General features: G+C 39.7%; 2 protein-coding genes across 2 annotated transcripts in view; one reads left to right on the top strand and one right to left on the bottom strand.

Annotated features, from left to right (window-relative positions):
• The window catches only part of LOC306783691 (glypican-6-like), a gene marked incomplete at its 5' end in the record, with an annotated part of 69447 nt that extends 66630 nt beyond the window's left edge, over positions 1-2817 (top strand). The window contains 3 exons of the mRNA XM_079277456.1: positions 644-780; positions 1770-1945; positions 2524-2817. Of these exons, the coding sequence (XP_079133582.1) occupies positions 644-780; positions 1770-1945; positions 2524-2726 (516 nt within the window). The 3' untranslated portion in view covers positions 2727-2817. The remainder of the gene's footprint in view (positions 1-643; positions 781-1769; positions 1946-2523) is intronic.
• A 1086-nt stretch (positions 2818-3903) lies between these two features.
• Positions 3904-8959, bottom strand: dct (dopachrome tautomerase). Its single transcript, XM_079277458.1, has 8 exons — positions 8479-8959; positions 8091-8390; positions 7573-7673; positions 6981-7147; positions 6659-6838; positions 6440-6575; positions 6149-6350; positions 3904-5670 (listed from the first exon to the last, which is right to left on the bottom strand). The coding sequence occupies exons 1-8, from the start codon at positions 8765-8767 to the stop codon at positions 5492-5494; spliced, it is 1554 nt and encodes a 517-aa protein (XP_079133584.1). The 5' UTR covers positions 8768-8959; the 3' UTR covers positions 3904-5491.
• Between the last annotated feature and the right edge of the window lie 14584 nt (positions 8960-23543).

Genomic DNA, 23543 nt, shown 5'->3' on the forward strand with positions numbered 1-23543 from the left:
TTGATGAAAGATTGGAGTTCAACAGGCTCAAGTCAGGAAATGATATCTGATGCAAAGGAGCATTTAAGTCTTGACATTCAAGCTGAAATTATTGCTGCGAGCCTGCGTGGTCTTACTTGTCATGATGCAAACATTCGATCGTCAACCTGGAAGCAAAATTAAACCCAAATAATATTTGGGGAGCTAAGATGTCTCAGGGTTAAATCCCAAGATTTATAATCCCTTTGATAAGATGTGGTAATAAGTGACGATGGGGCATTTTTATAATGAGTTTCCAAATGAGATGTATCATGAGTAACGGAGAGCTTAAAAGGACTTAAGCTCAGTTAACATTTGTCATATATATGACATTAGGATTGTTGCAATACTTTGAGGGCTTCAGCATAAATAAGGGAATGGGGGTTTCACTTTTAAAAGAAAAGGCCTCGGTCACGCTCTGTCTTTTTACTTATTTTCTTGCTCTTCATAACTACTGCTTAATTAAACAAATGGTGTCTTTTTCTTATATTTCCTCTTATATGTGTGTATCATTTGCAGCTTTGACTCCTAAGGCTACAACTGCTATATTGGAACACAGACTTGATTTGTTTATACAGGGGTTGTTTTTTTTTCCTCCCATGTAACAAGCCCTGTCTTTGCTTAGGTGGTTGACATAAAAGAGAAACTGAAGCTGTCCAAGAAATTTTGGTCCAACCTGCCTGAGGCCATGTGTGTGGAGGACAGAGTGACCGCTGGAAATGCCAGTGATGAGGAGTGCTGGAATGGACACACCAAGGGCAGGTAAGTGCACCAGTGCCCGGGGCTAACCCAGACTCATACAAAAGGTTACTTAGAAGTCCAAAGTCTGTTCAACTCGACTAATCTTAATCAGTCTAATCCTAGAATTAAGGACCCGTTTACTTACTTTCCCTCATTAAAACTCTACCGTGCAAAAGCTTGGCATACTTTGACTTTTATTTGTCAACTTAACAAAAGGAAGTGGTCTCTTAAATACAAGAGTTTATATATATTATACTACATAGTAAAATTAGCTTTTTTTTAATGGTTTTTACTTTGTGTCTGTGTTATGTTATGGAATAGTGTCTTCATTCTTCTTGAACATGTGCAGGCAGACAGCATGCTGTGTCCATGATAATCTTATTTCAATTCCAAGGAAAATATTTGCTCCAAATGCCTGTGGCTGAGGTCACAGTTAATTGATTTCTGCTACTTTTATTCATACCATGATGTATGATCAGCATTCATGTTTTAAATTCTTTGAATAACCATTGAAGCTGATCATTTAACCCTGTGTATTGGTATTGCATATGGACGCTAATGCCATTTTCTGTGACCAAAACAAAAAACATAAAATGTTTACAAACTCGCTGAGATTTCAGAGGTGTACAGCAGAGTGAACTGGGCTTAGGGGAAACAAATCCTCTTGTGTTAGACGATCTATGGAATGTCCTCACATGATAGCCTGCTGCTTATTTATCAGACCGTAATACAGGCAGCTGACGTGTTTTCCCCGGGGAAATATCTCACAAATGTCTCAGGATATTACTGTTAACGATTAGGTCAAACGTGTTGTAACCTCAGAGAACTTTTCTCAAGTGCTGAGAATTAGACTGATAGCTTAAAACAACAAAAATATTTGTGTCTAGTGTTACAAATATTCTTTCTCATTGACTAATGAGCCGTCACCAGATTCCATGTCCTATTAACAAGCTTTCTTGTCAAAAACAAGACATTAACTTGATGTCATTTGTTGTATTTTTAACCTGAAGGTACTTCCCTGAAGTTCAAAAGGATGGACTGACCCACCAGGTGAATAACCCTGAGGTGGGCGTGGACATCACCCGCCCAGACACACTCATCCGCCAGCAGATCATGGCTCTGAGGGTGATGACCAACAAGTTGAAAAACGCCTACAACGGCAATGATATCTACTTTCAAGACTCAAGTAAGCAATTTTTAAATTTTTAAAGAAAGTATTTTTAGTCTTGATCGCTCTGCAATGTTTGGTCAAGTTCATTCTCCAACATGTCACTCATCTTGACAAGCTGTAATAATACCTAACCTTGAAGCAGAGGTAACCCACATCAGTAAAGCCACAGGAGCCACTGAGGGAGCAAATAACTAACACAGGCAGTATGTAAAAAAAAAAAAAAAGCCACCAGGTCCTTCATCAGAGTATGTCAAAACCTGGAGGCAGCGTATTGGGTGTGCAGTATTGCCCTTCATTTAAATACACTCCAAAAAAGCCCATCCATCACAGAAAAAGGATTTGTTTCAACAGTCAAATTGGGATTTATAGACAGCACCGAGTTACAAACAGATACAAATTACCATTGTGTACGAGATTTATTTCTTGTTGTACCTCCAATAACTGATATTTTAGCGACTTGTGTGTTTAGCTTAACTTGAAATTTAAAAAAGTTGCATACTGTAGCTTTAAAGAACAGTAAAGGATTGTAAAATTGTTGACAAATGTTACATTTCCGGCGATGTGCTCAGTCTGGCTTGTGTTTGGTGTTGCAGGCGATGAAGGTAGCAGCTCGGGCAGTGGCAGCGGCTGCACAGAGGTCTGCCCCACAGACATGGCCGGCGCTGCCACCGAAGCCCCGGTGGTGGAAGCCGACCGGAGCGGGCCTGTGGATGACTCTGCCCCGCTCTGTGCACCTCTAGCCCTGCCAACCATTCTGGCCCTCTCAGCCCTGGCACTCCACCGACAATGGAGATAATGTTGGAGGAACCGGCTAAACATGGACATGCTGAGGGTTTTTTTTTTCCTTTCTTGTTTTTTTTTTGCAGTTTTTGTATTGAGGCAGATTCAAGCAGACAGTATTTAGGCTGCCAGTCTGGAGGCTAGAGGAGTCTGCTCTGAAAAAAGAGCAGTCATGCGTCGTGATTTCCCACTTTCCCAAAGATCGTGCAGTGCCATCCTTAGACTTGACATTTTATGGCATCGCTTCACCACCGAACACTGATGCCAACCGAACAAACTCTGCTTCAGAGATGTCTTGCACATATGGCAGGTATTAATGTAGGTCTCCATGTGGAAAAATATAACACGCACTTTTGATTGTTTTCATTTCTTTAGTTTTTTATGCAAAAAATGTTTGTGTGTTGAAAAATGTTGAGAATGTGGTTATTTGATGTACCTAAAAGAGGCCGAAGGGGTTTAATATTTGGTTGACATTACATTTTGAAACGTATACAAGAGATGTACCATTCTGGAACATGTGGTTTCCACCTATTTTGATTGAATCCTTGTTCCATTGCCATTAAATAATGTGCCAATTATTGATTTTTGATCAAATCCATGTTTTCTTTTGGATCAGATTCAGCCACTGAATCATGTTGCTTCATATTATATTCCTCAGTAATTTCAACCATGACCTTTGTCAAGATTTTAGGTGAAGCGTATCATCGGTTGATCATGTGGTCTGCTGTGTTCAACGGCCGCCTTGTGCTAAAACTCACGTTTTGTTGAAAGGGATCAGATTCACTTTTTATATACTCGTTTGCCTTGCAACACATTTTTTGTCTGCACAATATTCTCATATCATGCTGGTTTCTCAAGCTTGGCTTCAGGAGTAGACGGCCTCGACAGAATTCATTTGGAGCAATTATTGACAAACAAGAGAAGATATCACCAATATCAACGGTTCTGTGGTGTGGTGGGGTGCATGTCCTGGTGTGAATTAATTCATTCATGTCCAAGACGGCTAAACTAAATATAATCCCCATTAATACATATGGTTTCATTCATCAATAATATATTTCTTTTATTTTCTGATCAGTAGGGGTTCATGTCTCTTTTAAGTGAGTAGTGACCCAGTGTCTTAAGTTCTATCTAACGACTTACCAGCACGACTGATCTGCAAGCAAAAGCCCTCAATAAAGAGTTAATCAGATCAACCTTTAATCAAAGATATGTAAAACATACTCTGTGGACACTCAAAGCTTTATAAAGGTGCTTTATAAAGGCGAAAATCATGACCATGGTCTATAAATGTGTAAATCGACATTACAGCATGAAAAGCACACTCTTTCAAGACAGAATCACCATCACAGATATACTCATTTCCAGTAATTGGAGCCAAACTTTTTTTCTTCTGCATCCTCAGAACAGTCTCCAAGTATTTCCACAAGTATTACACATTTTAGAAGTTCCAGGAATTCTTGATTTGCATACAGGAACAAAAAAAGGTGGCACTGTTGCATGCATGATTGACTCTGCAGAGCTTATCCTGTAACTGCTATCAAAGTTTGGATGATACAGCTGTTAAAATTCATTGTAGTGTTTAAAAAAACTACGAAACTGAAATACTGTCAGGCAGGAATAAAACGTTTTGCTATTTCTGCAAATGTATTACCACAAGTATTTAAAGTGTGGGGGAATTATAAAGAGAGGAAGTTGCAAACAGCTCACAGTGGTTACAGGAAATGCAAAGAAAGGGCCCCAAGATGTATCTGTAAAGCTTGAATGGTTGTGTCTGCAGCACAGACAGACTGGAAGCCGACCACAGTCACCTGTGAAATGAGAATCTGTGGAGACCGGACAGGCCTGAATGCTTCAGTGAAGCTCCTCAGTAGAGCGTACTTACAGAGAATGTGAGAGGCCTGGCACTGCTGAGGGGGGCGGACAAAACCAGCCTGTATGTACGTCCACTGTTCTCTGAGAGCCCGTCGGCTCCATAACAACAGGCCAGCTAAGCTCACACGTCCAAGGAATCAACTAGTGTTATGCCCGTCGCAGTATATCAGTAAATATTTGTTGAGCGTTTCTTCATTGCATTGAAGTCATCCACAGTCATCCACAAGTACATCCACATTGCACGAACAAAAAAATGTAGAGAAAATATGTCAAAGGTGTCATTTGAAAGGATTCTTTATTATGAATATTGATCTCGCAGGATGCCCTTTTTATGTTTTGTATCGTTGAACTTTTATTGGTAATATTTTTGCAATAAAATATTGAAAGTGGATATGTCTGGTGAGACAAATTATCTGGGGTTGTAAATCAACATTTTTTTCGCAATCAATGCATTTCTGTGCGAAGTCAAATCCTAATGAGGTGACGTTTGTTTGGTGTTTGAACCTAATTTCAAACTAAGAGAGGCGAAGAACTCGTTGAGCAAATATGCCTTATGGTTTTCCAGTGCAATTGAGATGATTGCATTTGTGTTTTGTTGCTGTTATTGAGAATAAATATTTATTAAAACATTCCAATAGATCTGTATTGTATATTTGTGGCATAAAATTAAGGCTACTTAACCAGTTAAAGTATACAGTGTATGTATACAAGTATACATACACTGGTTGGTCTTGGGACATTTATATTCATATTTTTAAATGCATATTTGTTTTATATGAAATAAGATTTAATATCTAAAACGTTGTCCCTGTACAGGATTCATATTTTCCTCTTGCATCGCAGTAGGGCCTAACTCTCTCGGGTATGTATAAGTATTGACGCGCTTTCCAGAACAACAAAGAACATCTAGGCTTCCTCCTCTGTGTACTTTCTATTTGTGAAGTCTGCTTTTATCAGGGGTTCAAAGCCTCTGTTTCTCCGTTGACGCAGGTAGAGCACAAAGATAAGGAGAAGCACCAGGAGACCAAAAAAGACTCCCCCCAGAGTGGAGCCCAGCACAAACACAGCCGGCCCTCCATCTGCGTCTGTAAAGATCAAGCACAGGTGGAGATAGTCACAGATACATTATTTCTAGCGAAAAAATATAAACTCTATGAAAATATCAGTCATTTTTGTTAAAATAAGATGTTTAGAATTGGGGATTTGATAGGTTTGATGAGGCTGTAAATTGCCATGAACGACTAAACATTGCTGAAACTTCTGATTCAAATGTAATTTAACAGCCATCACTGTCGTTTGCCACAACAACTGCAATTTAAAAAACGCTGAACTACCTAACGATAGAGGTCATGCCATTAGCAAGCATGTATTCTCGAGCCAAAACAATAATAATGGAAAAGCAGGATGATTACAGTATTACCATGATGTAATTCGTTCATAAGACATGTGTTTCTGCTCTACTAGAGTGGAGTCGATCTCCTCATCTAGCTCTAAGAAAGTGAAGCGTATTTCCCCAAAATATCAATCTATGACTTTAATCTAATTATTTTAGCACTTGCTCACCATCCAGGGCAATGGCATAAGAGTATCCCAGCTCCTCAGATGTAACGTATATCTCCTCGTTGGTGATCGGAGGGAAGAAGGGAACCATGTTGTAGTGCCTGTTGTGACCAATGGGGGCCATCTCGTCTGGGAAGGTAGCGTTGGATGGAGCGAACCGTCTCATCCACTCGTCAAAAATGGCATCAGTGAAAGCGTGGAGCACCTGTGGGACAAAAAACAAAAACACAGTGATTTTACCAAAAGCAACTCTACCATGTTAACTGAAAGTAAAACATGAAATCAGACTCTGACCAGAAAGATGGGGTCGTTGGCTGCAGAGTGAGACAAAGCGCTGGTTCCATTGAGCATGGAGTGGACGAGGTTGTGAAGGTTACTGACGGATTCGTCCAGTTCTCCATCTGGTCTATCATACCCCTCAAGAGCATTTCTGTTGGTCACAAAGTCTGTTAAACAGTAGCTTTGCAAAGAAACAGCGGGTATACATTTCATACTATTTCAGTGGAGTTGTACCTAAAACTAAAAGAGGAGTTGGTGAAGTAAGGAGGGCTATCGAAGTCTCTGATTCCAAGGCAGCTTCTGACGTCGGTCATGGTGGGCAGAGACATGTTACCTCCCCCCATTATCCCTCTCTGAATGGAGCCCTCACTGGTGCCATTACAAAGAGTCACCAGGCGATTGTACTCATCCAAACTGGAAATGAATGAAATAACAGAAATATTGTGATTTCCACCAACACAAATGTGCATTCGTTTGTCCAACAGTCTCTATTTCATCATAATCCAACCAATAATTATGATGTCTGTTTACCCTCCCATCAGTGTTTTGCGCTGACCTGTTACATACCACCCCCCAGCTGGAGAATCTGGACTGGTTGCTGATGAGGGACGGGTTGTCTGGGTTTCGGCCCCCCAGCATAGAGTCGGTACAAACATCACACTCACGTTGCCCCGTGGCAAAGTTCCAGTAGGGGATCCCAAAGTTCTCATTGCCGGTCAATCTCTGCAGGAGTAGATACATTTTATTGGTAAATGTTTATCAACATGGAATATAGACAGACAATATACGAGCTCTGATTGCTACACTGGAACTGTGACTTCCTCTGTTTGGATCCAGTCGCAGATCTATAGATCCTCTACTTCTCTTTCCAGAGCTTTCCTGTCTCTCGCTGACATTTTTTTAAATTTTGGACCAATTATCTGCGTCTTAAAAATCTGGAAATAACCTCCAAGGTATACTTATGTACCAACAATTGCAGTTCATCATAAACAAATATTATACAACACAATGAAAAGATGAGCACCCCAATTGAGAACCGTCTTGTATATTCACAGCTGCTTGGTTAAATCAAAAAGACATAAACCCTTGTAGTATTTCTGATCAAAATCAATTAGTTTAAGAACATGTTTTCAGAAGATGACACATACCTGTAACTCTCTTTCCAAACTGAGGAGGTGATACCTGTGCCAGGTGATGAATGCTGGTCCTTTGTGTGAGAAATCAATAGCTTTGAACGGACGACCGGGGCCTACAGGGAACAAGACAGAGTTTGGTGAGCTCTATGTGATCAGGAGGCAATAATGTGCACATTGAACATTAATACGTGTAAAATGAAGATGAATACTATTAAATCTGCGTGTGAGTAAACAAATTACTTTTAAATTTTCTTGCAAATAATTTACATCGTTAAAACCACTAAAACACGTTTTCAATTTCTTTTTTTTTTGGTAAATCTGTAACAACCCACGTTGTCAATGTTTTCTGATTTTGTATTGCTTTGATCATATTGATGAACAGTATTTAAATTATGAACAACAAAGAAAAAAAATTTCACACATCCCTAATAGTTTCACCAACATGATATTCATGTTCCTAATAAAGTCAACCACATGAACGACCCAGTTACAATAGTTTTCAGTCAAGAAAGGTGACCATGCTAAATTACCCAGAAGAGTGTCTCGGACAGAATAGTAATGTTGCCACACAAAGAAGTCGTAGATGGAGATGTTGGCAAACTGGGGCTCAGTTCCATTTGGTCCCAGTAGTCCCAGCCAATGCTGGGTGGCAATGACGTAGTCTGGCTGGGTGGTGGTCTTAGACAGTTCCAGGACATTGAGGAACTCCTGGAGCTCTTCGGGGGTCAGGGAGTGTATGTTTTTCCGCTGCACGGGGGCTTTCCTCTGGTCACAGTTTGGTCCGGTCCAGCCAAATTTGCACTGACCACAGTCATAACCTGAAAAGTTACCTGAAGCACAGAGACCAAACTTAATGTTTCAAATCATGTTGATGTTGTTAATGCTTTTGAATGTTGAATAAAAGTGCACATGACTCACCAGCACATCTGCAAGTCTGATTGAAGAATTTGGTCGGCCACCTCTCTCTGTCGTCAACATTTCTCAGTTGGTACGGTCCTCCCCAGGGTTTGCTGTCGACTCTAACAGCCGAGCAGCTTCCTCGCCCCGACAGAGAGCCGCACACATTGGCAGGATCTGAGCCCAGAGCGGGGCAGCACTGCTTGGACACGATCCCCTCGACTGTGCAGCACACTCGAGGGAACTGAGCCTCTGCAGGCTCAGGCCAGAGGAGCAAAAAAAGAAGACCAAAACCCAGAGCATTCATCATATTTCACCTGTTTGTTTCCTCCAGTAAGAATACGGCCGATTAGTTCCCCCAGAAGAGTGTGGAATCTCAGTCTGCTACGGTCCTCAGTTGTGTATCTTCAAATTAGATTCAGTGATAGTTCTAACATCTGTGGAAACAACACTTAAAGCCAAATCATGTTGTGTTCCAGTAGGTTACATGCACATTCAGAAAAGCCTCAAATGTATGTTCCTGCTTTTGTAGAGCTGAGGAGGATTAAGCCTTTGGTCTTGTGATCATCACCTGACAGCAGAGCTGTGAGCTGCACAAAGATCTGGATGAATAACAAGAAACTGCCTGAAGGGACTACGCAGTGTTGTAGGGACACTTTCTACCACCAGACTCTATTGTATCTGATTTATTATACTTTTAAGAAGAAACAGGCAAATAAGTTGCCTCAAACGGATCAGACGGTTCAGCCACGTGTGCAAAACTATATGTTTTGATGCGTGAACAAACACAATTTAGGGATACTTCTGGTATCACATTGGAGATAGAAGCTTTGTCTCAAAACAAATGAACTGATTTGTTGAGTCATTCTCAGCTATTGTGATAAAAGAACTTTCTGGAAAAATCCTCTTTCGAGCCGGAGCCCTGGCTGTAAATATGTTGTGTAAATGTTGATGGAGGATTAATCACTTTAATCCAGCCAGAAGGTACAGTTTTCAGATTTGTTTGGAGCTTGTTATTTCCGTGGGTCTATTCTCATCTTTTTGTTCCATTTATCAAACTTTTCACGCCAGTTCTCCGCCGACACTGTGCGCTGTGCGTGACGCCGTGTGCTGTGCATTGGAGGTGAGAAAAGAGCAGTTCTGAAGCACTTGAACTTTACTGAAGTATTTCCATTTGATGCCACATGTACTTCTGCTTCAATACATTTCAGAGTGAAATATTGTGCTTTTTACTCCACCACATTTTTCTGAGAGCTAGTTATTTTTCAGATTGAGATATTACATTTAAAAGCATATACGTCTATACAGGCAGATCAAAGATGTAAAAGGATCCCAAAATGTAAAAAGATAATACAATACCCCATTGTCTCACCACTCCTCAGGTTTTTCTTGCGACCCTCTGGAGAAGGCTCGACCCCTAGACTGGAAACCACTGGACTATAAATGCTACTACGCACTGATGCATCCATATGAACAATCTCAAAATGTCACACGTGATGATGTATCTGTCGTAGAGAACATTTTACTGCTGAACCAGTCATTTTACTTTTGATACTTTAAACATATTTGGCTCATAATACATCTGTACTTTTTAAAGTAGGATTTGATAGGTTTGTTACTTGCAATGGAGTATTTTTTAAATGCTTTATATTCTTACTTAAACACAGTACTTGAGTACTTCTTCCCCCGCTGGGTGTCTGACTTTGTCTGAAGGAATACGTCAATCTTGTGAATTTTTGATACCGTCTGTTATTCCCAGAAGTAAACCATTAATAAATACACAAATGAAGTTTAAAAAAACGGTTTTAAGGTTTTAAGAAAATATTGTAAATGTGTTGCTTATTCTGGCAATTAATGGTGTTTGAAAAAATATCAACCAACAATGACATCTGATTTACAGTGCGTGCTTAATGAAAGTTAAACAACAGCTTAAGCAGACGTGGTGCCTTTAAAGATGGTTAGAAGCAATGGAAAGATGTGTCCATTTGTAGTGAATGGAATACAACTGACCAAAACGCTGGTGTGGTCCTTTAACAAAGAGCTCAAAGTTTAGTTTCTTTGAGAGAGTCTGAGCCGCTAAAACGCCCTCAAGGCAGAATAGTCCTCCTCGGGTAATGATTAGAAAACTACATCATAGAGTTCTTTCTAATGGAGTGGATGATACTGAGGATTGGGTTTCATGTGACCAAGTTTCTCATGCACAGCATCAATACAGGTTTGAAACCATAGACTGTATATAAGAAGTTTAAAACTGAAACTGAGAGGTGGATGCAGTTTTTATAGAATGTCCCTGTTTGTTATTATTTTCTCTTTTGTATTTTCTTCGTGCATGTTTTTGTTTAATGAATTCAATTCATGTCCTTTTTTTGGGAGGGAAATGAGTGAAAATGTATAAACTAAACTTATTTATTACTCTTTACTATTTGGTTTGTTTTTAACAGTAATGCCATGAAGGTCAAATCCATCACTTCACACATTCATACTGAAGCACCCATAAGGTTGTAGGCTACATGTGACTGAAAAGAAGACAATCACTTGGTCATCACTTCCTTATAAATGAATAGGATTCATCTCGAGTTTTCTTCAGACATTCTTTGTTCAGAAGTAGGTGCCCCAAAGCCATCAAAGAAGCTTGGGAGAAACTCATGATGCTATATATCTTTGACTTCACACCCGTGATGCATTCCGGAGGCCGGGCATGAGACTGCTGATCGTTTAAGTGCAGTTAAGGGGAGTCTGCATTCCACCATACTAAAGAGAACGTTATGAAGTGCTTTCCAATGAAATGTAATATTGTCATGAAAGCTATCAATTGATAAGATATGCATCATAACTGAGGCCAAATTAGGTGATGCATAAACATTTGGAATTGTTTCATTCTGATCCCTCCCCTGTTTTTTAAATTTTGTCTGCAGTATTTTTTATAACCAATGAAGCTGTTCTTAATACTTCCATCATATGTGCCAAACATTTCCATGTAGTCCGTTTGCCTGCTTACATCGTATTATTATTATTATCATTATCGCATATTATTTCACTGCATGGAAAGAACAATTGAGCTTTTTCATGGTACAAAAAAGAAAATCGGAATCTGTGTGTATCCGAACTTTTAATAGAAAATCACATTCGATCTTCTTTTTGGGTCAATATCTTACTGAAAAAGTGTGAGATTTAAAATCAGTGTCCAAGTCTAAAAAGGCCTTTAAAGTCTCAGATAAAAATGACTCATAGACAGACATAAACATGGCCTCCTGAGAAAACTCATGTGTGACCACTGAGTCGTTCACACAACAGGCCGTCTGGGGTTCACTGCACTCAACAGGATTAGCGAGCAGAATTCCTGGAAGAAGTCAGATGGAATGCCTCTATAGAAATGACTTCACATTTGTGTCCATAAAAAAAAGTCTGCGAGTACGTAAGTGAAAGGAAACAGAGTGATCAGACTTAAGGTGTATGCGATTCTAACGAATTTACCAATGACTTGATTGTTATTCATCACAGTCATGGCTTGTGATGTTTTGGAAAATTGGATGTTTTGCATGCATAAAGCATAATCCATAAATAAAATGAAAGACAAGATAAAATCAAATGCTATAAAATGAAAAGAAAACATACATGCTTAAAGGTTTAGCAAACTACTTTAGGATAATGAAAGAGAAATACAAGTGCCCAGACATGAGTGAGCACCTTTAATACAAACGCACACTGTGCATACATATACCATGTAGTTGTGAACATGTAAACATACAACACATACTGCAATCATGTGCTACAGTTTGAGGTTCTGAGGGCCTAAAGTCATTTGATTTAAGATGGATTCCTTATATTTAAGCATTTTCACACTTAACAAAGATTATGTATTTGCAGTTGAATGTTATTTATCATTCTTTTCCATGTTTAAAAATAAAGAAAAACAGAATTGTAAATTACCATATGTTACTTAAAGTAATAAGCATATAAACACTGGATTCATAACATTAAAAGATATTTCATCTGCAAATGTTTTTTTCAATTATTATTTCTTTTTCATTAAATTGTCGAATATTGTGAGATTATGTACCAACGTTTTGTTTGAAGAGTAACAAGTCCAATAACACTGAATTGAACCAGTCGTCTGATCGCCCCCTTAATGGAACTGTAGTGTGAACATGTTTAAATATCCACATTATGTTGAGTTATGTGAACAGAATAATCATTATTCTGTCAGATTCTCCATTATTTTACCCGACTGTTGGAAATGTTTTCTCCCCAAAACTGACTTCTTCATCAATGTGTAAATAAACAGAATCCATTATACCGACTGAAACACAGGATGGTGCCAGAGAGCCATGAAGAAACAAGCTTCCACGTATCACGGCACGCTTGCGTGAATGAGAAATATTTTTAATAAAGGGAGAATAGGTCTAATTTTAAAAAGATTTTTTTATCTGGAAACTTCTGCCGATCAGTTCAGGATAGAGCAAATGAATAACTGTCAGTGTATTTATCTACGGATATTTTCGAGGTGAGAACATGGAGAAATATATTTATTACAACAAACAAAAGAATAGTAGCAAGAGCAGATTATAATTTGCATATCACTTAGTAGTTGTGAAGCTCTTTGCATCTGTTCATATAGAGTTCATTTTCACAGATGTGCATAACAGTCCATAATGCATCTTTGAAGCAGGACACACCAAACCATCTGTTAATAGTCTTTCAAAGAGAGGGAAGTGATTATTCATTTGTGAAATGATCGACTTGTTACCAAGTGGATGAAGAAATGCCCCCCCACACACACACTCCGCATACGTTTTACAGGAATATGTGCTCGGTAAACAGGAGAAGGCCTTTTGAATTTTTAATTGAGACCACTTACACTGAGTGACATTTATGAAGAACAGAGCTCAGTGTCCTAGAAACCGGTAAAAAACAGATGCACGCGTTTATGCTTGTGTTATTTGGTCTTATTTCATTAATGATGTGTAGTTTGAAGAGCCACTCGGCAACCCCTGCTGGGCTTTTAGGTTTCTTTTCCATATTCACATGAGTTTAGTTTTTTGTTTTTGTTTCGGTAAATGACCATTTAATTGAATTCGTTTTTTGAAACAAAATTTGTTAATTTAAAAAACAAAGGAGAATGGGCAGCGGGTCACGAAAATGTTGTTGTGGTTCCGCCATTTATAGCACAGAACCTCACGTTTACAGAATAAAATGATTTTAAAACAAACAGAAATGATGAAACGACATAGTACATTTAAACACAAAAGCTGCCTATAGGTCATGACAATTTCACGATAACCTCTAACTTACCAATAGTTGTGATTATTCCAGCATTCTGATCAAACTTTAACATATCCTGGCCTGCCTAATTTCGAAGAACTCAATATTTCTCTTATACTGACAACTATTCTTTCCTATTAAAACACATTAAAACCTCTTTGCATGATTTATCCCTTTCTTACATTTCCTCTGCTTACATTCCAAAGCGACATTGAGTAAATCTCCTGCAAACGTCTCCTCTCTGTGGTGTTTTGTGTCTGATATTATGTGGACATTTCTAGCTTTTGTCTTTTTTGCGCATGAAGAAACAAAAAATGTGCTACGCAAATATTAACAGTACTAGCTGTTGTATAGTATTGCCTTTATATTTACTATGACGATATCTTCTGGTGATACTGTGCTGACACAGAGGAAGATACCATAGACACTAGCAGGGGGGCAGTGTTGCTGTTTCTGGTGGCCCTGGCTCACTGGGATGACTGGCCCTAACTGCATTTCCTTCAGGATGCTCCAAGAAATATACCATGAAATAGTCTAGTATTGGACATCTTTGTACTTTAACTGTCACCATTTCAAATATAAAGCATGCCGTGACTGCCAGTATATACAGTGGGCTGGGTGGTATGCAGTCAAATGAAATGACTAGCCTGCATAGAGTTTTAATCCTCTTTAAGACTCCTATCCATCGGCAAATTAATATCTAGGGGCCACATATTCCTCTGCACTAGTTTGTACCACTTCTCTCGCAAACTGATGAAATTATTCACTGGAAAATGAGATTAATAGTTATGCTGCGAAACATGCTTGAGGTCAATTATTTGGGAGATTCCAAAGATATACTCATTACGCTATGAAGCCAATTCAAGGACGAACAGCATGAAGAACAGTGTTGTGGATTAATTGCCCATAAAGGTCAACATGCGTTCAAATTGATGAAGATGCTATCCATTTCCCTCAGTATGAAGTGCAGAGTATATGGGAAACCATATGCTCATTACATGCATTTAAATGAGTCGGTCCCGATTACTAATCAGTCTCTTGTACCATTAGAGATGGATATTAGAAATACAGAACAGACCCCTGGGCATCATTCACTCAGAGTACCGTATATTCGAGTTTCCTGTACTATTAGTGTTGGCATTTTGAAAAACGAAAGCCCACAACCCTCAAAAACTTTTGCAAATATAATATTTCAAAGGCGGGAGTCTCACCTATTACTACTTAAGTTAAAATCTCTGGAAGTGTGTCTACACTAAAGAGCTATTGTTTGTGAATAAAACATAGTAGTGTGATACATTTTTGTACAGAAACAACAACAAAAAACGAAACATTTTGCTTCTAAAAAAACAAAACTATACTGTTTATTTTGCTATGCCCCAATCAGAATATTGGCTAGACCCTTCAGTGATTCTTTCTTCAGTGATTCCCGCCCACCTCTCTGGCAGCTTACCGATTTACATTTGAGCATAATGCAAGCATTAGAGGAGGCACAAGGCAGCCCTGATAAGTTACAAAGTGCTCCAGGGGTAAACCTCGTAAGAGAGGGTTTGGAGTTATTTACAGCGTTCAAATCCTTCAAAAATTCATGTCTGGAAGATGAGATTGGTTTTGCAGTTGATGCTTTGCACACAAAGCAAACACAATACATATGGAGGGTGTTTAGCTGTAAATGACCAGATGACATTAATTCTAATTGACTGATCTCATCCCATGCTTAGGACCAGTGTGTATGATACTGCTCAGGACACAAGGGTCCCGTCAAGGCACAATGTTGCACACAAAGCAACAAAAAAAAGAAAGAAACAGAAACACAGAGATTGGCTTAAGAAATGAGGAACACAGAGAACTAAAAATGATTTTAAATGCAATTTCGTTTTCAATGAAGCAATACTTAAGTTGTATGGCATTTTCTATTCAAAGACATGTTTTGATTGTGCACTTCTCATAATAAGAGTGTTCAAAAATTGCAAAGCCATTACAAAGGAGGTTAAAGGCAATGGAATTCCTTCTTATCACAAATGCTTTCTGTACAGTTGTTCCATTTGAAATGCATTTAATTGCAAATAGAAAAGAAGAGGGAGAAAGCCAACAATGCGAGGGTCTGAAGCATTTTTCTCGTCTGCTTTGAGTGAGCGTATTCAAATCTAAGCGGGCAGACAATGAAGGAAAGGAATCGTGCTCTGAATAGCCTCTCTCTCTCTCTCTCTCTCCTTTTCATTCCCAGGCCAATTCACAGCCTTCCTCTTCTCTGCTGTTCAGGGCGGGCTTTCCCCTCACAGCTCAAACTTCCTCCGAAGAACAACACCATCCACCTGATTGCAGTAGCAGCACACACGTAGTCACTATATTCATCTTGTCACTGCAAAGACCCGTGCGGGAGTCTGGGGTCCTCTATGACAATCTTCATGGCATGTTCTGAGTCCATGTTGTGCTTTCACACAGCTGTTCGCCCACTTGTTTGACAAGGATCCTTGCCAGCATCAGGCTTTGCCAGGCCCTTCTTCTAAAGCCATGGCCAAGTCTTGACCCGGGATCCCTGTCCCCGCCCGTTCCACTGAGGGGAGGAGGATCTGGGGATCATGGGTGTACAAAGTGCTTGAAGCCTGTGTCTTTGTTGGGGCAAGCAGGGAGAGAACACCCCCAGCAGATATGCTGACAATCTCATGGGAGCAAGAGACGAAGTTGAAGCAAGAAAAAGTGCACCCTTCAAACTTTCCAGTGCACTGCTAGGAATTCTATTTTTCCTCAACAAAGATTTATACATATTTATACAAGCCCAAATACTGATAGGAAGGTGGTAGAAAAAAAAATCTTGGAATTGCAGAGGTAAACTATATGTAAATGCCATAAAGTAATAGACTTGTAGTGCAAATCACACCATTTTATCTTTAATTTTGCTTTCGTACCCTCCCCACTCCCCCCCCCCCCATCCTCTCCTCTGGCTTAAAGGTGCATCAGAGATATGCATTTAAGCATATTCAGAACACGGGGCGTGAAATTAAATGTGTGGCAGAGTGAGAAAAATATACAGACGCTGGAGATGCCTTAAAAATAGTCATTTATGCAGATGGAGAGGAGTGAAATCATTTGCAATGGGATGACCCTCTCTCCAAGCATTTCTCCCCTCACTGTTCTTCCCTAATCTTGCACTGTATCTTCATTTTTCATTGAACTCGCCAGTTTGCTGCTAAGCAGCCTTGTAGATAAGGCAAAGTGCTAAAAGGAGACGACAGAAGGAGCTCAGTGGGCCCGTTTCTATTGCACTTTCACCCAAGGCAATGGGCAGAATTTAACGGATTCCTTCCAACATATGTTTTTGCCAGATAAGTAAACAGTGTGTGTCGGAAATGAAAAAAAAGCATTTGCAATTTAATGACATTACAGCTCCCAGCTTAGCCCGCCGTGCTGCGAGGCGAGGAGCAGAGAAAGGGGAGAGCGGAAGAATGGAACCGGGTGTCATCAATGTTTTTTTTTTTTCTTTTCCCTGCAAGAAGCAGCACTGAATTCTTCTTATTCTTTTCAAACCCCTTCCCTTCTCCATCCCTTCCTGCTATTTTGTTCTCTTGCCCGTAGTTTCCGCGCCTTTGTCGGAATGAAATTATCTATTATTTTATTCAGAAAACTTGCCATCCCCTGCCATTCTACCGTCACCAACATCTGATTTCCTGAGCTAAAAAACACATCTAACCTGGCCGGGGGTGCTCTCTCTCTCTCTCTCTCTCTCTCTCTCTCTCTCTCTCTCTCTCTCTCTCTCTCTCTCTCTTCTCCACCCTCACACCCCCCTTACCCTCCTTTGTCTGGCTTCATCAAAGTGCAATAGATGCTTGGTACAATAAAGCAGAGCGAGCCTCCATGTTGTCGTAACGTTCAGACCTAATATGACCAGTAGGAGCTGGAGAGAGAGTCTCCTCAGAGTGGCGGTAAACGATCTATCCATCCCATGTGAAACTCAGTGAATTTTCTTCCTTTCTCCCTGCAGGCTGTCAGGCAGCTGCTTTATTATAGAAGGCTAATTGTGCAGGAAAGCAGATTATCAGAGTGGTAGGATGTACTCCTTGACCATGTGCTAATGTGATGACAAGTTTGGGGACCCTCTAAGCAAAAGGCGTCGCACGCCAGGGCACTTTTGGCACTGGCTATAATCTGCCTTTGGTATTAACTCAGCAAACCGACTTGTTTGACTATGGATCAATCGCTCGCTCATTATTTTTTACAAGAAAGCTTTATATTCAAGGCGCTTTCCTGGTGTTGATGTCTCATTAACCATGCTATGTAAATGCACTGGCAATCCCTGTGTAAGGGATACGTCACCCCAGGGCCCAGGCTTGCAGAAGCATGTTAAGGAGAAGAAGGGGCAGGAAATTTGGGTCAGTTGCCTTCGCCAAAACTTGAATTTCAGGTTTTGCTTAAAGCCCCCTGCTCAGCTTTTCTCTTCTAATGTGTTTTTGTTTGGTGATGTTATGTTTTAAATGTCAGCCCTGGAGCTGTCCAGCAATTTAGGAGGCACAAAAAGCCCTGTCTCAGTGTCGCTTCCAAGTGTTCATGTTACCTCTGTAATCGCTGCTGGCTGCAACATTACACACACTCCATTCACTCCTGGTCTTTTATCACCTCTGAATGTATTGACTGTACAGGTAGAAGGTTAGATAGGGTCAGAATGAGGTGATAATATTACAGGACAAATAGAAACACCTTGAGTATGGAGTTATTAGCCGCCAGCCACTAAACTAACTTATTTATCTGAGCAGAAAGGGGCCTGGCATGTGCCACTGGATCTTAAATCTGCATGAATTGAATTAGCTGTCAGGACGCATTGTGCATCAAATTAAGGGGGGAATATTTCAACTTGTTTACTCGTTTTTTTTTGTTGATACAAACATCCAACAATCCATGCTGCTCAGACATCTGTTTGCCTGACAAGAGATCACGATGCACGTGGTAGAAGAAATAGAGGATTCTGCCATATTTGGCTTTACTGCGCGCTGGCATGGTGAATGACGCAACAGGAAAATGAACCTGACAGCACCAGGCAACGGTTCGGCATTTCCTTTGCGCCCTACATACATAAATCTCTTATTATTGCTCTGTGTTAGCTATGTATATTTTTACACCTGTCTGCACTGTTATCAAAGTGTAGAGGTCTGCTTTTAGCTATTCGTGTTCGTCTGTGTCTCCTGTAAGAGTTTGTATGTAAGCCATCTCTTTTCCATTTTGAAAAGGACTGTCAAGGGGCACTGTTCCACTTGACCCATTTTTATTTTTCAGACAAACAACTTCAGCGTGCGTGAATTAAAACGCTGAAAGTTCTAGACTTATCCGTGGATCTGGAGCAACATTTCCATGTTATGTGCTGCTGCTCTTATAACTTATACCAGACTTTTAATCGTTGTTGGTAACTTGGGTTACGTGTGGAATAATATAGAAAAACATCTCGAGAGGTAGACCTCTCAGTGGCGAGAAAGAGAGCGATAGAGATGCAGCTTCAGCAGCTCCTAGCCTTGTAACATTGTTTCTTAGCAGCACAGTGAGAGTGAAGGCCAGACTTTTGATTGCTTTCCCTGTTTCACGTCCTTTTATAGATCCATTTTCTTCCCACACACGAGCAAACAAAGCAAGTATAAATACAATGTTTAAAAGCATACCTTCAAAGTAACCCTTTCTGTTGGACCAAAGAACATGGGAAATGTCCACAACATAATTTGACCAGGCACAGCGTGATGATGTGGCTAAAGAGTGTGGGATGTCTGAAGGACCCCTGCATGTGATGTCTGCTAGGACCATTCATAATAGATTGGTTCTGAGGACCTTCGTATTACTTTCCAATTAAGGTATGAAGTCATGCTCCTTCATCAGTATAACTAATGGCACATTTCATGAACCAGCCATGTTTTGAGATTAAATAGATGTGTTCTGCAAGTGTTGGATTTTCTGCTGAATATGATATGGTGCCTGTACGAGTTATTGCTCTGCTGTCATTGAGGCACATCCGCGTGCATTCTTTACGTCGTCGTTACTGAGGCATCTATATGGTTGTTCCAGTGCATTACACACTGCAAAACTGTGCGTGTGAGGAAGACAGCAGCGACAGACACGAGATCAATGTCAGCTCTATTAGACATCACTACACCTGACATTTTTACAATTCAATCACAAGCACAGCGACGACGAAGTCACCTGTGATTTGAGCTGGAGTCTCCTCAACAGAAAGGTAGTGCGCACAGAATGGCAAGCCACCCTCTACTGATGGAGACGAAATCCGAGTCTACAGCCACTGGACTCAGTATTCAGCATTCCAACATTTCATTACACAAAGATTAGCTATGGAAGCCACATATCATTTGGCAATGATCTATTTTGCCACCGTTAATTACAAGAAGTCTGCACAATTTGACTGCTAAACCACGATATCACAATACAGGGTGTGAATCCCAAATCAAGCGTTGCACACCATAATCCTGTTAAAATGTGGTAAATAATCCCTGTGAATTAATGTTGGCAATATTTCATTTTAATAAGTTCTTGAAAGAATTTGACAGAGAGAGAGGGGGAAAATGATGGCATTTCAGCTCGCTCACTTCGAGTGTGGTCGTGAGTGTGCAGGAGGAAATAAATTCTTCTCATTAAAGGTGCGATCTTCGAGCCCCCAAGATCTTTGTTGTAATAACTGGAGAAAATAATCTCTTTTATTGATAGGCACATGTAGCAGAACATATGCCAACTGACAGGTACTTATCTTTCGCCTGTGTCCTGTGTTATAGAAAGATATAATTCTTTGTGACTGCTCCTCGGGGCATCAGCTCTTCAACTTCATTATTTCTACTTATGATAGATATATATATATATATTTTTTTGAAAACCTGAGAATTAATACGAGAGCCAGCAATCTCTGCCAGCAGTCATTTGGAAATGGAACAAAAAATGTCATGTCAGTTTAAAGAACATTTTTTTAAGGCTGCTCAATGACATTATTCTAATTTATTGATGGATTCATATAATAATCCCATGCCTCATGTTTTGAGTTGTTAAATGTAGGATTCCAGTGGCTACCTAGCAGCTATAAGATCTTTTGAAAAAGTCTAATTGTGTCAAAAATTAAATTGTGTCACCGACAACATCTGTACTTCTTTTTTACATGTGCTTGTATATATATATATATATATATATATATATATATATATATATATATATATATATATATATGTATCATTCTCATCCTAAATAGTGTATTTACAAACCAGCCTTTGTAATACCTCAACATGGCTTCTAAAATAGTGCTCCTTCTTACAATACTAAATATGAATATAAAGTTATTAGTGCAGTGAGTTCCTTTAGACAGCAGTGGGAGCTTTAGAGTCTGTTTCTCACTTATCTCATTTCCTTCCGTTTTAACTGAGTGAGATAAATACAACCTCAGGTTTGTCTTCATAGCACATCTCGTAATCGTTTCCTATGTGTGCGGAAAGACTGCAGACTATCCAGAAATAATGGTTCAAATCTCTATCTCTATTTCTCAGATTTTTGGAGGATCCAGATCCATTTTTTAATTCTAACTCTGGAGTTGTGACATTGACTTCACGTCCTTGTTGTTTGGGGTTGCACAAATCTCATGTGCAACAATCATGTTGAAGATAGCAATGAACCTTTTTGAGTTCAATTCAATTTGTTTGTTTTTTCTTCTGACCTTATTCAAATTTGAAGTAAAGAAAAATACCTTATAAGCTTTGTTATAACACAAAACAAAACAATATGTCATGTTTGATATGTTATGTAGTTAATGTATGAGGAAATACAGATTTATTTAGTTTGCCAAAAAGTCATTAACAGACAAAGAAGTGTACAGTACGTTATCCTACGACGTTACTTATATTGGAGCTTATAGATGCCAGAGAGGTTTAACTCCCTCAAACAGTTATCCAACTCCAGTAACAGAAATACAAATAGACTGCTGACAAGTGTGCCTGTGAACACACTTATATTGGATTTGGAAGGGATGAGCGCTGCACAAAAAGAAGAGATATCAAACATGTGAAAGGATTTTACTGAAGCATGTTTTACAGCTGAGACTGCAGAGAGAACTAACATGTAATTCTCTGAAGCGGACTTCTGGAGCATGTCACTTCAAAAAGCAATTCTCATGAAAATAGGAAATAAATATGATAATTGAGCTGATAGAACAATGTTATGTTTGTCTTGTTGAGCCGTTATGAAGGGCCTGGGGTCTCCAACATCCCAAACAGAACAACAGGGTTAAATCATCTGCAACACTCGCAAAGTAGTCAGCAATGTGGCGGCCGGCGTGTTTCCACTGGAGGAGGATGATTTCATCAGCTATGATCAGTTTGTAAAAGGTTTAAGAAATATTCTACTGATATAAGAAGTGTCCTAAAATGCATTTAAAATGCAGTGATAAAGAACAGCAGGATTATGATATTGTTGCCAAGGTCCTAGGATGCGTCGGTGCCAGACAGACAATCTGGTAGAAGGGGCAGTTCACTCGTCTCACCTGCAAAACTCACGATTACCTCAACTACCCCCCCAACCTATCACCCACCCCCCACCTCCACCCACCTGCCCGCAACCTAATTCAAGCGTTCCCTCTCTGAACTCCAGCAGGGGTCCACCGACTTATTGCATTATGTACTATTAAACAAACTTGGACTTCTTAAGAGCAGAGTCAGACTTCAGAGGCTGTGTGGCATGTTTATAGGGATGGACTGTACAGTACACAGAGATTTCTCATTTCTTTCGGTGACCTTGGGCACAGTGACATGTACGGTTTGGAGGCTTTGATTTGCCACGTTGAGCGGTTGCGGAAAAGGTGCAATGCAAGATAATTTTGGCTTTTTTTTCCCCCTCCTGGGAGCATAGAGAAGTAAGAACGACAGCACTTCACACTCTGGAGATTACAGGTAATATGGCACACAGCCGTCATAAACATTCTTGACCCAACCTGATGATGGAGATATTGCTTCAGGAGAGACCTTTCACACTTTGAAATGAGATGGAGAAGTCAGTGATCAAGACTCTTTGAGGTTCCTCACAGAGAAGCCAGCACTTGGCTGTATATCTCCCAGCGTTGCACACAGCACACATACATGCTATGACAACCAGGTGAGCAAAGAGCAGGTTCCTGCAAACAAATATGAGAAAATGTCCTCAAAGAGATGATATTGATGTATTATTCATGTCAGAAAAATACTAAAATGATCCATCTCAAGCCATTGAAGTCAGGTGATAATCCATATGCTTGCGGGGCAGCCCTAGGCGAATTAGGGATGAGGAAACCATTGTGCGTCCCTCTAAGGTCAACATGGTTGAACCAGTGATACATATGTATGTTAATTTGCCTAATCTCACTTCTACAAATGTCTTACAGGCACATAAAGGGTTTAACACTAAGACATAATGATATCAGGGCATCAGATGGGGGGCTTATGAAAACATGAGGTAGCCATAGCTTTAAATCTTCTGCAGAAACCTTACAGCTAGTAGCCAGAGTCAAATACCAGGGCAAGTATGGTTATGATTTACATGTTTTATTTCTTATTAAAATATAAACTCAATTCCTATTTTGTAGTTATTGATTATCTACAATATATCTTAAAACACAGATAGTATTGGTGCTTGAATCCTTACTTTAAATTAAATATACTTGATAAAAAAATGAATTCTAGGCCTTCTCCAAATATTGTTATCTTAAAACAATATGAATAAAAGTTTAATTAAAATGACTTAAGAGTTATCGTTTCAAAACTGAACTTGCTGTTTGCTCTGAATTGAACAGGCATCAATAAAATACGCAGATAATACTTCGACTGCAGGAG

The sequence above is a fragment of the Melanostigma gelatinosum genome, assembly GCF_949748355.1.
Source record: "Melanostigma gelatinosum genome assembly, chromosome: 10".
NCBI lineage: Eukaryota > Metazoa > Chordata > Actinopteri > Perciformes > Zoarcidae > Melanostigma > Melanostigma gelatinosum.

What these genes read in the sequence shown, in the direction of transcription:
- dct (XM_079277458.1), bottom strand. Translation starts at nt 8,767, where the DNA reads ATGATGAATGCTCTGGGTTTTGGTCTTCTTTTTTTGCTCCTCTGGCCT. An exon ending in GTTTGGAAAGAGAGTTACAG is followed by an intron (nt 7,148 to 7,572) that starts GTATGTGTCATC and finishes CTACTCCTGCAG; the next exon opens with AGATTGACCGGCAATGAGAA. An exon ending in AACTCCTCTTTTAGTTTTAG is followed by an intron (nt 6,576 to 6,658) that starts GTACAACTCCAC and finishes TGTGACCAACAG; the next exon opens with AAATGCTCTTGAGGGGTATG.